The sequence below is a fragment of the Squalius cephalus genome, assembly GCF_949319135.1.
Source record: "Squalius cephalus genome assembly, chromosome: 2".
Classification (NCBI taxonomy): Eukaryota; Metazoa; Chordata; class Actinopteri; order Cypriniformes; family Leuciscidae; genus Squalius; species Squalius cephalus.
Genome location: NC_137123.1, coordinates 4,866,669 through 4,881,574, shown reverse-complemented (window position 1 = coordinate 4,881,574; position 14,906 = coordinate 4,866,669). Strand labels below are relative to the sequence as shown.

The 14,906-nt window shown below is 37.2% G+C and overlaps 1 protein-coding gene across 1 annotated transcript in view; it reads right to left on the bottom strand.

The window, feature by feature from the left end:
* LOC307154466 (uncharacterized protein) overlaps nucleotides 1-13,864 on the bottom strand; it is a 138,212-nt gene extending 124,348 nt beyond the window's left edge. Inside the window, exons 1-6 of the mRNA XM_079864438.1 lie at nucleotides 13,720-13,864; nucleotides 2,285-2,468; nucleotides 992-1,086; nucleotides 736-896; nucleotides 389-504; nucleotides 153-224 (exon numbers count right to left, since the gene is read on the bottom strand). Coding sequence (XP_079720564.1) covers nucleotides 153-224; nucleotides 389-504; nucleotides 736-896; nucleotides 992-1,086; nucleotides 2,285-2,363 — 523 coding nt within the window. The 5' untranslated portion in view covers nucleotides 2,364-2,468; nucleotides 13,720-13,864. The remainder of the gene's footprint in view (nucleotides 1-152; nucleotides 225-388; nucleotides 505-735; nucleotides 897-991; nucleotides 1,087-2,284; nucleotides 2,469-13,719) is intronic.
* Between the last annotated feature and the right edge of the window lie 1,042 nt (nucleotides 13,865-14,906).

The following is a 14,906-nucleotide window of genomic DNA, read 5'->3' as shown; positions in this document are numbered from 1 at the left end:
AAAGAAGCAAGGTATCATGTGGATTGTAAGTCATGTTATGCACATTAATAAACTCTTTCAGGCTCATTTCCCAGACATACATGGCTTGAGTTCTCCATGTCCAAATGTAACAGTAACATGAGTAAGAAATGTGCATGTCCACAGACACTTACCTCTTATTTTTTTCATTGTTTTTGCTTTAGGAATAACCAGACCATCAAATACATGGGAAAGTGGACCATGACCTAAAAAATAAAGAGAAACTGGATAATTCTACGTATGGTTATCCTAAATCAATGCTCGATTTGACAAGGGTTTGGGTGAGTTTAGACTCCATGACAAATACAAAACACACAAAACACTGAATAGGGGATTACTTTTACTTTCCATGTGCATTAGTGCTACTCACCCAAGTCGTGACACAGTCCAGCGATCTGAAGACACAGGAAATCCTGTTTGGTGATTCTGAGCTCTGGCTGATTGTCATGAAGAGTCTTGACCAGACAACCAGCTAAATACGCCACTCTAACACACACACACACACACCACCACAGTTTATACCAAGAACACTGAATAGCAAAAGTATTTTTATTTGTTTCCTTGCATGCCATGTAAAAACATCAACAACATCAGAGAACTGTGAATGTTTAAATGTAGTCAAATTATTTAAATATTAACTTTAAATCTCTCAAATTATTAATTTAAACATAATTACTTAATCTAAAAAAAAATTATCTGAATATAATAATATTTCACCCAAGTGAGTGTTCGAAGCGATTGTGAGAAGCTCCCGGATACACCAGATATTTTCCTCCGAGTTGTTTGATGTGTCGAAGTCTCTGAAACTGAGGTGTATCTGTGATCTTCACCAGCAGGGGGTGCAGCGCAATGTGACCATGAATGGGGTCGTTGAAGATCTACAGGATACAAAACGTACCAGTTCATCGCACTAACATTCGATGCATTTCGTGACTCAACATAAGCAGAAATGTTAAATGAGTAGTTAGTTTACCTTCATTTGTTCTTTTGAAAAGTCTAAGGAGCATTTCTTCAAGATGTCTTGCAATTCATCCGTAATAATCTCCCATGACTGTTGTTTCTCAGGCTCTGGAAAAGCATGACATTTTATATCCTCAGTGTAAAATCACTTCGGGTTACTAACGTACTGTAACCTTGGTTCCCTGAGATGATGGGAATGAGCATTGCATCAGTGTTTTCTGACGCTTATGGGGAAAGCTCCCGTTTTTCTCAGAATACTGAAGCCTGATTGGTTCATGTCTTTGCACCTGCACAGACAAATGGCTTTTCTTCCCATCAAAATGGGCGGGGCCAACTGCCTATTTGAGCTCTAAAAGCCATTTTAGTCAGAATTTTTCGACCGAGGAGCGGCAGCGTCGACTCTCGTAGGCTCAGTAGCACAGCAAGCTACACATTGCTCGTTCCCGTTATCGTTCCCTAGCTACGTTAGTAACTGGAAATTTGCCTTACAATCAATTAACTCGCATTGCATCAATGTTTTCTGATGCTTATGAGGAATGTACTGCAAAATGTTGTGTTACTAGTGCAGAACGGAAGGCCGTCCTGCAAGTCCGTATCCCGGGGTGCTTGATGCCAAAGGCCCCATAGCAGGCTCCTAGAGAGATAGGGACTTAAAATACGTCCTATAAGAGGAGCTTTGGGTCTTTTATGAGACTGTGTTGGGGAGAGGAGGTTAAACCTCCTCTGAGAAATCTGACCACCAGGTCGTATTTCCCAACTGACTTGCCAGCAATAGAAACATAGTACGCCGTGATAGTTGGTGCGTATACTTTGAGCATGGACGGGGTGCGTCCGCTGTCCAACAGCTCCTGTAGGAATGCAAGTACATGAGGGATCTCACAAGAAAAGGGGTCTACATCCCGAGCTGAACACCAAGAGTGCCTTCGCCTCATATTCATCTCAGAGACCTCTTGGGAAAGACGTGAAGTTTCCCGTTAAGAGGCCATAGATGGAGGTTCCACAACTCGGGTCACAGATGCCTAAATGACCCTCACGCCTGGGAAAGGAGGTCCCTTCTTAACGGAATTGGCCTTGATAGCAGCTGACCCATTTTTGTGAGTGGGTATGCTTTTATTTGGTTCACTACTACTTGAACAATAATCTTGTGCTGAACTTCTTTTCCCTTGGTTTGTAAATCATATGTAACAGATGCATTTTACTCTAAACACAAATATAGGAGCAGGAGATAGATGTATCACATGAACTTCAGTAAATTATATATGCACATTATCATATGACAGTGAGTTGTGTACATGTCTTTCCTTACCTTCAATTTCTTCATATGACTTTTTTAGATCTTGAAGATTTTTCCTGAGATCAGAGAGAGTTTTTTTGTGTGTTTGCATCTTCTCTTTTGTCTTCTTTTTGTGGGTTGTTAAAAGCTCAGATGAGAAGGCAATAAAGATCTCTAGAACTTCGTACAGATTTTATAGATCCAGCAGCTCAACCCACTGGAAGACATGAGGAAAGTTGTCATTAAACTATAAGGGTGTGTCTCAGACAAAGGTTGAGCTTTACTGAAGGGGAATGAGTCGGATCAGAGAGACTGCTGCTGGAAACACATTCAGGAAGTGCAGATCACACAATGTTTACTGTACAGTTCTTGTAAATGTATTTGTCTTAAAACTTTGGAAGGGGAGCCTATTTAAGCCCTGTTAAGTTTTAACAACTTTTCTGGGCCGGCAGAATTAAATTACATAGAAGCCTTTGAAGGAGGGATTTAGTCTCAGATTTAATCAAAATATCTTAAATTTTGTTCAGAAGATGAATGAAAGTCTTACGGGGTTGGAACAACATATGGGTGAGTAATTACTGACAGAATTTTCATTTTTGGGTGAACTAACCCTTTAACAAGTTAACAAGACACACCTGTGCAACAGGGAAACAAACACAGCCATTGCCATAGGACACAATTAACACAGAAACAAGGAGAACAGAGAACACTTAACAGACCTTAAGAAAGGCTAACAGAAGACTGGAATCATGACATTAACAAATATATGCAAATGGTTAGGTCATGCAAAAATATAGCATTTAAGTCACCCTTTACTCCCCTTATGCCATTTCATTTCTGTATAACAAAAATCTGTATACAGTCAAATATTAGTGAAGCTTCAGAATTGATCAGTTTGAATAGATCCCAATATCGCTAAATCAGAAATTGATTTATTAAACTCTAAAATACAAATATATAGTAAACAATTAAATGTACTTAAATCTAGTTTAAGCCCTAATTGGAACTTTGTCAAATATAGATTTTTTTTTTTTTTTACTTTGTTTTTTAATGATTTTATTAGTATTGTACTAAAATGCAATTTCCGGTTCATACAGATCAGGTTTTTAAAACATAAATAAATATTATGAATTATCTAATAATTGCATACTAATTAACCCATGACTGCATCTAATATTTATATAAATTTCACTAATAAAGTCTTACCTTCACTTTTCTCATACAACTTTTTAACAAAGAATTTTCTCTCTGTATTTCGAGTTGTCAGGTCCAGATATCTTCTCATTTTTTTTTTTTTTTCAATAATTTGCTGTTGTCTTGCTCATGTGTCGAGGACAGAGGTGGGTAATCCAGGGCCAAAGAGTAAAAGTCCTTGCCATATGTTTATTCCACCCATAAACTCAGTCATCTGATTTCACTAATTAGTTCTCTCTCCTGCTGAATTAGCAAATCCAGGTGATTGGAACAAAATACTGAGGAGGACTTTTACTTTCTGAACCTGGACTTTACACCTCTGCATAGCAATGCCACATGTCAGCCAAGAGTAAAGAAATAAACCAGAACTGGACCTTATCGTAGCCAAAATAATCTGTGTATATTAAATATGGAGTAATTTCAGCCACAGCCTCAGATGAAATCAACTGAAGAGAAAAGAAGACATTACATCTGTGAAGATCTTAGCAGAGGAGGATTAAACAACTCCACAAACAGCATTACCAGCTTCACTTATTACTAACCAGACTGACTTTATTTCTGGCAGACGTCTACAGAAGTTTTATTGAGAATTAACAGAGGTTTAACTCTAATGTGTTTCATTTGAAATCACCATAAGAGTGATTAGTGTTTACATTAGTTGGGCTCTTAACTCGTATTATATATTTTGTCTTTTTTGGCCGCTGTGACAGTGTGTTTGTCAAACACATTTGCAGCAGCAAAGAAAGCTAAAGTGAAATGAGATCAGGGGGCTGTTCCATAAACCAAGATTAGAGTATAAGCCAGGCTTATTTCGGTTAGTCAGGCTTATTTTTGGTAGATTCGGTTTCATAAAGCAAACTTAAAATAGTTCAAACTCAGTTACCCTGGCAACTTATGCTGGGAAACTAGCCTGGTCCAGGGCAGGCTAACTGTCAGGCTAAGCCTCAGTTGTTACACAGATCCTCTAACACTGACCAATAGGAACACAATGATATTACCACTGACACTCTCTCATACCATTATTGGACTTTATTAACCACTATTAGTCCAAAAATAAATACACAGTATACAGAAAATCAACTTAAATAAGGCTACAATGATAAATTAGACAATATAGACCTATATATATATATATATATATATATATATATATATATATATATATAGATAGATAGATAGATAGATAGGCCCAAATACAATATATATACTACAGGTTTTTTTACTGGCTGAATGTTTTGTGCCCAAGATTTAATTAGATTGTTTTAAAGATTTATGAATACATTTCTCTCTGGTTTTGTTTGGCAGCTGTAGTACATGTTTATGATTAGAAGAACATTAGAACACAATCTGAAAAAAGCTTTGTAAAGCAGAAGTTAAAATCACAAAATTAAAAATAAATAACTAGATGTACCGCATCGCGTACAAAATATGACCGCCGCTCAGGCCTGCACTGGATTTCCACAAAAATAAATGACGTGGAGTAATTTGGCTGTATTGCGTGTTTATGTATATACCTAAAAAAAGTAATAGTATGTGCATGTCTGTCTGTGTGTGTGTGTGTGTGTGTGTGTGTGTGTGTGTGTGTGTGTGTGTGTGTGTGTGTTTGTGTATGTGTGTGTCTGTGTGTGTGTGTGTGTGTGTCTGTGCGTGTATGTATGTGTGCGCGTGTGTGTTTGTGTGTCTGTGCATGTGGATTTGTATGTGTGTGTATGGGTGTGTGTCTGTGCGTGTGGATGTCAGTGTGTGTGCATGCTTGCATTTGTTTGCATTCCTGCATGTGTGTGTGTGACAGTATCATCCTAAACCAGCAACCCTTTGCTCAACAGCACCATCTACAGGCCGATGAGTGTACAGTCACTAAATGTGCACATAAATGAATTTATTTTATACCCCCCCCCCATGGATGAAATTCTACAAAACTTAGCAGAGGATACCCCCAGAGGATGTCAAGTTAATCATACACATGAAATATGGTGCAGTTCTGAACATCTCCGCTGAAGATAGGGGCGATTAAAGCAGAATAATATTGCATTTTCATTTTTTATGGGAGGGGCGCAAATCACAAATGAGTGATTATGGGCTAGGTTGATGTGGGCCCTTAAGAGTGGGCCCTACATATTACCATAAAAATTTCTTCATCCTCGGTGCCACGGTTCAGGTAGTTATTTAGGAAAAACTGCATTTTTATGGGTTTGGGGGGGCCCAGCGCGGGGGGGGAGTGGCCCCCGGGGACCAAACGAAATTTTTCCTTAGAAGTCTAGTGGGGCTACATGCCCACCAAATTTCATGTTCCCCGGTGCTTCGGTGTCCCTGGTATCGTTGACGAAAAATTCAGTAAGGTGACGGGAAAAAAAAAAAAAAACTTTGACAATCCCTATATGACCGCTTTCGCTAGCTACGCTAGCGGCGGTCATAATTACAAAAGCAGAGTATAAATTTTAACTGGTAAGATGAATCTGAGCTTAGTAATTGACAGTATATTAGCCTACATTTGATTTACCCCATTACAATAGTCCCTTTACAGTTATTGCTATCATAAAAATACACACAGGTTTAAAATTCTAAATAAGGCACATCCAATGTCCAAATAACAAATATTTTAGTATATATATATATATATATATATATATATATATATATATATATATATAAATATATAAATAATGTACTTTATTATGTCTTTCAATTCAAACACATTTAACACAATTATACAAATTGACAGTTCCTTTAAAGACATCATATTTTCCCCCAATAAATATTCCTTATTTTTCCTTCTACTTTTTTTCTTTTGTGATAATACCCACCAACACATAGCCTAAAAACACACATGATTAGAACAATAACCAAAAAGTACATAGACACTTTTACATATGATTTAAGGGGGAAAAGACAAAAAACAATAAATAAATAGTAATAAAAATTTACCATTAACATATTTATATCAAACTCTTATAATGACTCATAATTCCTAATAGTTATTCAAGTAATGTTATTTGAATATCAAATATTCAATATTAAATAAGTAAATAAATCAAATAACAAATAACTAGAAATAAAAGGGAGGGAGGGTTATATAAAAATGTAGTTAATGTAGGCTAATATATATTCCTTTATTTTATGGAATATTCTTTGATTTTAGAGTTGCACATATCTTTTCAAAATGTATACATTTGCTCTTAATTTCATGTTATCCTCTCCATAATGTACTTTAGAAACTAAATATACTCATTTAAAACTGGGGATTCTTGCTTTCTCCAAAAAAATATTGCATTAAAAGCTGTAATTCTCAGCATTCTAAATAAGTATACATCATCTTTATTAAGTAGCATAGGTCCTATACCCAAAACTATATTTTGTATCTTTATATATTTAGTTTCTTAAAAAAAATCTTCCCTGAATTATAGGCTACTTCACTGAAGTACTTCTGTTCGCTAGAAGTTCACTGCAACTTATCCAACATCCTAAAGATGAATTATTATAATTAGAAGATATTTCTAGTGTTATAAAATATCGCATATTAATTTTCCAAGCAAAATGTATATTTTAGTCAGAATTATTGCGCTCCTATTTGGCGCGCATGCGCGCAGCAGCGCTCGTTCAATATGAAAATTAGCAGCAAAATGGATACATTTGCATGACTTTCGAACATTTACAGATGGAGAACATAACTGTAAAATGTCAGTTTTGAACTAAGGGGGGGAAAAACATGTCACAAACGCATAAAACAGCACAAAATATATGCTGTTTGATGGTGGATCGATTTGATCCACGATCGACCTCTAGGGCTGCTTCAGAAACGCGTGCACACGCAATTATCTAGACTAGATAAACCTGGATCAAATTAGTGAGATTGCGTGAGCTTCAATTACCTTTTATGGAACCACTTTAGCCCCAACTCATTTGTTAGGCTCATTCAAGTCAGGTTTTGGAGTTTAATCCCCGCTTTTCTAAGCGTCTTTTATGGAACAGCCCCCTGATCTCATTTCACTTTAGCTTTCTTTGCAGCTGCAAATGTGTTTGACAAACACACTGTCACAACGGCCAAAAAAGACAAAAGGTATAATAAGAGTTAAGAGACCAACTAATGGAAACACTAATCACTCTTATGGTGACTTCAAATTAAACACATTAGAGTTAAACCTCTGTTAATTCTCAATAAAAACTTTTGTAGACGTCTGACAGAAATAAAGTCAGTCTGGTTAGTAATAAGTGAAGCTGGTAATGCTGTTTGTGGAGTTGTTTAATCCTCCTCTGCTGAGATCTTCACAGATTTAATGTCTTCTTTTCTCTTCAGTTGATTTCATCTGAGGCTGTGGCTAAAATTACTCCATATTTAATATACACAGATTATTTTGGCTACGATAAGGTCCAGTTCTGGTTTATTTCTTTACTCTTGGCTGACATGTGGCATTGCTATGCAGAGGTGTAAAGTCCAGGTTCAGAAAGTAAAAGTCCTCCTCAGTATTTTGTTCCAATCACCTGGATTTGCTAATTCAGCAGGAGAGAGATAGCCTGGCTAACGTCAGACCACTTTCTCTTTGAGACGTGGTCTGGAAACCACATGTACATTTTCTCGTATTTGAGGCGTGGTTTACGAATGCCCAGAGCCGTTTATTGGGCGCTACGAATGTCTATCAAATGCGCCTGTACGCAGCTCATAGCCAATCATTTCAAATTATACCAGATGACGTATGTAGAGCGACAGATATTCAAAGAAGACGACGATGGGTCCGATTTATGTGTACACCAGAGAGTCCTGCACGGGTCCGATTTTGTAAATCCGCACCCGACCCGTTTTCCAACAGCAGCACTAATAAAAATCTGCACCGACCCGCTTAAAATAGAACCGACACCCGACCCGCACCCGAAATAAAATCAGTTTAGACTATCACATTATAGACACACTTACAAACATTTTTATTGCCAGGTCATACAGAAGTTATTACACGACCATTATAGCCGAAGCTGTCAAAAGGCCGATACATGAAGAACATGGCTAACGTTACCACACAAATCGAACAGACGCGGCTACACCACTATATGCCACACAATTTCGTCTAGCCTACATCTGACAATTTTGGGTTCAAACACACCCTGCACACCACACATACTTAAAAGTGTTAAATATGAAAAATACCGTTCGATAGAACGGCTTTGTTACCAGTTATCTGCGTGCTTCCTCAGGGATGAAGTTCCACATTTGCGGCTATCCAACACGAAAATGTTTGCAGCAAAGCCTTTCACAATATTTTCTTCAGATAACTCCAAATTTCTCCCACACACTAGACTTGATTTTTGATGACGTATTGTCGACAACTTTACAATCTCCACTAGCTATTCTTTTCTTCAACTCCTCAGCATCTATCTCGACGACTGCAAGCAGAACGCGCGCGCGCGGTTGTGATGCATTTTTAAAAGTGGAAGTAGCCTTGGTAACGTTATAGATCCTGGGAGGGCGTGGCGCGTCGGCACAAATAAACTGATGTGGATTTTAAATTATTTTATCAACTTGAAATACAGGCATATTTTTGTAGATGTGTTCCTAAAAATATGCATATTTTTACGTCTGTCATGTTGGATCCATAGATAAACAAACTGCTTCGGTGTGTCGCATATACTTCGTCATCGTCTTCCTGCTCCCTCCCCGTTCTGTGATTGGTTCCCTATTTCAGGGGAAAAATTAGTCCATGGTGTCCAGACTACCTTGCAGCGTGAATAAAATCGCGCTGCTCAAGGCAGTATGGGGAAACCCAGGCTAGGAGAGAGAACTAATTAGTGAAATCAGATGACTGAGTTTATGGGTGGAATAAACATATGGCAAGGACTTTTACTCTTTGGCCCCTGGATTACCCACCTCTGGTCGAGGAGGACGGTAATGAAGACCTGTAGAAATGTGGAGAATGTCCACTAGACTAGGTTATCATGTATCAGCCCAATCCTCATGCTGATTCTGCCTGCACTCATAGTTACAGATACAACAGGGACACACATCACTGTACGTTTTGTCCACAGAGGTCTGAAACATAATTATGTGTTGTCTCTTGCCATATGTAAAAGGTGTTTGTGTTTTTAGATCAGTTTTAAAAGGCAATGTTTTGCTTTCTAGTGAATTTTTATTTCGAATGTTGTTTAAATTTATCAATGAAACATGTTCTAATTTGTTTAATTTCTTCACTATAATAAGCAGAGGATATAACCAGAGTTTGTTCGTTCGTTCGTTCTTTCTTTCTTTCTTTCTTTCTTTTAAAAACACATTTAAAAGATATCCTGCCATCAGCCACCTATTCCCTATAACAGGCCTTTACTGCCTATATCGTACATCATAGAGCTCAGAACATGTCTTTCAATTATATTTAGACTAATCAAAAATTTTGCATTTTATTTCTAGTCATAATTTACATTTTCACTAAAAACACAGATAGCAAGCCACCATCGAAACAATGTTAAATCAATGTTAACGTGTCAACGTTAATTGCATTGAATCAACATCACATTTGCACCTGCAATTAATATTGAAAAATTTAAAAATTTCGACCAAAAATCAATGGTAGTGGCATTGAATCAATGTTACAATGTGATGTTGGTTCAACATCATGCCTGCACTCTCAGAAAATGAAACACAACTACAACTGACTTACAACCACAAAGTCTGAAATCAACTGCAAGTAAAAGACAATAAATCTTTAAAGATATCAGCAGAAGTTCTAAAATGTAAAAAAATGCTTGTAGTCACCATTATGGTGATCGGTGTTTGCTTTAGTTGGGCTCCTGGCCCTTGACCAATTAACATTAGTTTTTTTTTTTTTTTTTAAACACATTTGTTATAGCAAGAAAAGGCCAAGAGGAAGTTTATTAGGTGTTTTTGGCTGTTGTGGCGATGTCAAAATCATCATAGATTTGTCTGATTCACTAATTCCCCCTCCTTGTGTCTAATCTTGGATTACATATTATACATTGATCATAGTATCTCTGTGAAACTACAGTATGATTCTACATCCAGAATAATAAAAAAAAAATCATAGTAACTGATTGCTGTTGGAGTTCTTGCTATAGTTTCACAGTGGTGGTAATGTAACACATTTGATACAGGATTAAACTCTGAATGAGATCAGTGAATGAAGAGACTTTATGATGATTATGTCATCATCTGTCTGTGTGTGATAACAAAAGTAACTTACTGTAGCGGGTGATATCAAGGCAGTAAAGCTGTGAATCAAGGGGGTGTGGTTAGCCAAGTATAAATATCAGGGGAAGGAACAAAAATAGTAGGTGCGTTTGTTTCTGGCCGGCGGAAATAGATCAACACTTCTGGTGTTCATATGCAAGAGGTTCACATGTGGATTTGTTTGGATCTTGGAGACAGGTATGAGTTGATTTGTATGAGTTGTAACATTACAAAAACAATTAAAGCCATCAGAGAAATAAACTGATGTTAAAAACAAAAGCAACAAAATATTGAAGGGTCAAAAGTTCAACAAAAGCAAACACTTAAATAATCAACAATCAAACCAAACATTTTCAATTAAATGTCAACATCTAAAATTATGTTATTTCTCAATAATAACTTCTGTATAAGTATAACAAAAATTAAGTCAAACTGGTTAGTAATAAGTGTAATAATGTGTAATGGCTGGAAGCAGGGACGGATTTTCCCCCAAATAGGCATTTTTTCCCCCACCACAATTACAAACAGCCACTACTATCTCACAATGTTACAGCAGTCAACGTATCGCATTTATAGCAAATAACATCATAAAACATATGGAGACTGAGGTTTATTATCATATGAACTAAAAAAATCTACATACAAAAGAGCAGATAAGTCTCAGTATAACATCTGTCAGTTAATATTAAACCAAATTACTTTTAGATAACACATATTCTTAAACAAATTCTTATACAACTTTCAATGTTATGGAAAGCAAACACAGTGTATCAACATGAATATTAAAGTCACCAAGCAGGAGAACCGGAGATGACAAGGAACAAGCAAGGGTCAACAGTTCACTGAGTGAGCAAAATAATTATAAGAGAGCCATGCGAGTCAACCCTAAAACCATATAATCAAATGTAGTAGTGTCATGAAAATCAAGTTGTGTGAGTCAGAAATTATCTTGACAGATGACAGCGAGACCACCCCCTTTACCATGCAGTCGTGGTCTAGATAAGTACTTATATCCATCCGGCTTGTGTAGATTTAACCACAGAAAATCATCAGGAACTTGCCAAGTTTCAGTGAGAAGAAAATGTTAAGTTTGTTGTCGTTGATAAATCCATTGAGATAAGGGGCTTTATCGTAGGGCTGTGCGATATATATCGTGAGATTGTTATGCGCATCTCGTCAGTAAAGCCGGTTCCTTGATTAGTAGTAAATCACCATCACCTGCTTTCAGATGAAGCGGCATTTAGGGCTGAGGAGATAATTAAGTGATTAATTTAGTGATGATTGAGCATTATTGAAGACACCTGATGATAACAAGCAGAATCACTGAAGAAGAAAATCACAAATTGTAAGTTACCATTAAGGTGATGGGTGTTTGCTTTAGTTGGGCTCTAGACCATTATATGTTTACTTTAATATTTACTGTTGTTTGACTGCTGTTATTGATTTATAACAGTTAAATAAACAAAGTAAAATGTTATCTTATAGTATTTGTTATGTTTTGACATAATCATGCTGTAATCTCAAAATGGAAACTTATTGAGATAGTTTGGTTTAACTTGTTAGCAGCAGTTTGATGATTCTTCAGCCTATGATTATCAGTATTTTACTTATAATTCTAAATATTTAATAAACATTGTTCTGATCAAAAGACATTCAGATAAATTCATTTAAAACACAGACATCAATAATCAGCCTGTGAATCTCAACAATGGTGACAATAATAAAGCATGTTGCAGTGGCTGCCACCAATCACAACTCATTAATGGCTCCCATCATGCATTGCGGTATGAATAAATTATGATCTGAATTGTCTATGTAATTTACTTTTCCTAATTGAATATTCTGCTCCTCACCATTGTTGAGATGCATAGACTGAATCTTGAAATCTGTGTGTGCCTAAAAGAATGATTTTTTTTTTAAGCAACTTTTAAGAAATCCTTTATATTATATCAAAAATGCTGGGCATTTATGCAGATTCACTAACCAACAACATAAATCGAAGTCAGAAAGAAGGATTTTAATGAGTTCAGTGATCAAGTTCAAATGATGATTGTCATAATATAACCTACACCATCAGATCACTTTTTTTTTCTTTGTTTATCTGTCAGTTATAACTCAGATACAGCAGCCAAATAAAATCTAAAGTACACATATAATGGTCTAGAGCCCAACTAAAGCAAACACCCATCACCTTAATGGTAACTTACAATTTGTGATTTTCTCCTTCAGTGATTCTGCTTGTTAACATCAGGTGTCTTCAATAATGTTCAATCATCACTAAATTAATCACTTAATTATCTCATTAACTTTAACACTCTTGAGTGTGGACTCATACACTCCCAGGAGTGTTAATTTAAAACTGGAGTTGTTGCTGTGTACAAAGAGCCGTAGTTAACTGACAAGCTGAGCCATATCGCATTAATTATCGCTGGCGATACGTCCGCCATATTGATGTGATTTGGCTCAGCTTGTCAGTTAACTACGGCTCTTTGTAGTAAATGCCGCTCCATCTGAAAGCAGGTGATGGTGATTTACTACTAATCAAGGAACCGGCTTTACTGACGAGATGCGCATAACAATCTCACGATATATATCGCACAGCCCTACTTTATCGGAGATAGATCGACAGTTCAGAACAGAAAAGTGACGATGTGAGGGATTCAAAGGTGAGGTAGGCCTGGACGATATAGTGAGACCAGATGCATGGAAGAACATCAGGCTTGGAGCAGTGGATACTCATGGAGACTCGGTGAGCGATGTCTATACCATGGACGATGGAGAACTCCTAGTCTATGGCAGTTTTCAAACATCAAAGAATCAAGACGCTGACGGCAGTTCAAGGCCCTTGGTTGAGCCAGTGAATATCCAATTACCATTATGGATTACAGACAAAAAAATGAGGCAAAAAAAGGAAGGAAATAAACTGAATTTTTTTTGCTAGAGGCATGTTTGTACCGTCGGAGCAATGCCAATAACTGGCGAAAACCACGTTAGCCAGACCCTCTGCGTCACATCACCAACAAAAAAAAAAAGCAAACTAAGAGGGAGACAACACAAGATAGCAAGTAGTAAACAAACAGCGCAACCGATAGAGAGAACGGTAACTCACCCATCTGATGAGGCGAAAATGGTGGAAAATGCAGAAGGGTAGAGAGCTCGCAGAAGCCCGATGGCAAAACTAGCAGGCAGAAAAGATTGCTGTGTCACGTTACACATTTGCATGTTACGACCAGAGATGTATTATTTATTGTGATGGTCTATCAGAAGAGCTGTGTGGTCTTTAAGTGTTTCTCCCTGTGTTTGCTCTATGGCTCCTCCTACTCAACCCATCTGTGGATGATTTCCCTCAGCTGCACCTGCTTATCAGTCCAGAGCCAGACAGCAGAAGAGCTTGAGAAACAGAGTTTAGAAACATTTCTCCAGAGCGCTGTCTGTGTCCTGTCTCTGCAGTCTAATATCGTGTTGTTGAACATGAGAACTGCTTAACTTTCTACTCTGTGGTATTGTATTATTACTTTTATTTAATTATTCCAAGTGTCTCCAACATTTACCCTTGCAGTTTAAGGCCTTGTCCACACTTATACGTTTTTATTTGAAAATGCATCTTTTTCTCTCCGTTTTGGCTTTCCGTCCACACTGAGACAGCGTTTTTATTAATGAAAACGAAGCTTTTTGAAAACGGCTTCAAAAATTGGGGAATGGCTTCAGGAGAGGGCAAGGCCAAAATAACAAACAAAAAGCAATCTGAATGGGGAATTTTAACATCTGACTAAACTACCAAGAAAAACAGATTTGTACACTAGCTCCCTTCCTGTCCCCAAAATGGAGAAAACAATAACTAAATAAAAGTAATAATACTCCACAGAGTAGAAAGTTAAGCAGTTCTCATGTTCAACAACACGATATTAAACTGCAGAGACAGGACACAGACAGCGCTCTGGAGAAATGTTTCTCAAACTCTGTTTCTCAAGCTCTTCTGTGTCTGGCTCTGGACTGATAAGCAGGTGCAGCTGAGGGACATCATCCACAGATGGGTTGAGTAGGAGGAGCCAAAACACATACAAACAAACAATCCAGGTATGAAGCGCACAGCATTCTCGACCCGGACACACTGTGAACTCAGATTGTGTCGATCTTATAAATTCACAGACTCAACCCACTAACACAGCAAAATCCCCAGTGTTAAATTAACACTCCTCAGTGTTTATATGTGTCCACACTACAGGGTGTTAAAAATTAACACTGAAGCAGTGTTGAAGTTAATGAGTTAATTAAGTTAACACTGAAGCAGTGGTG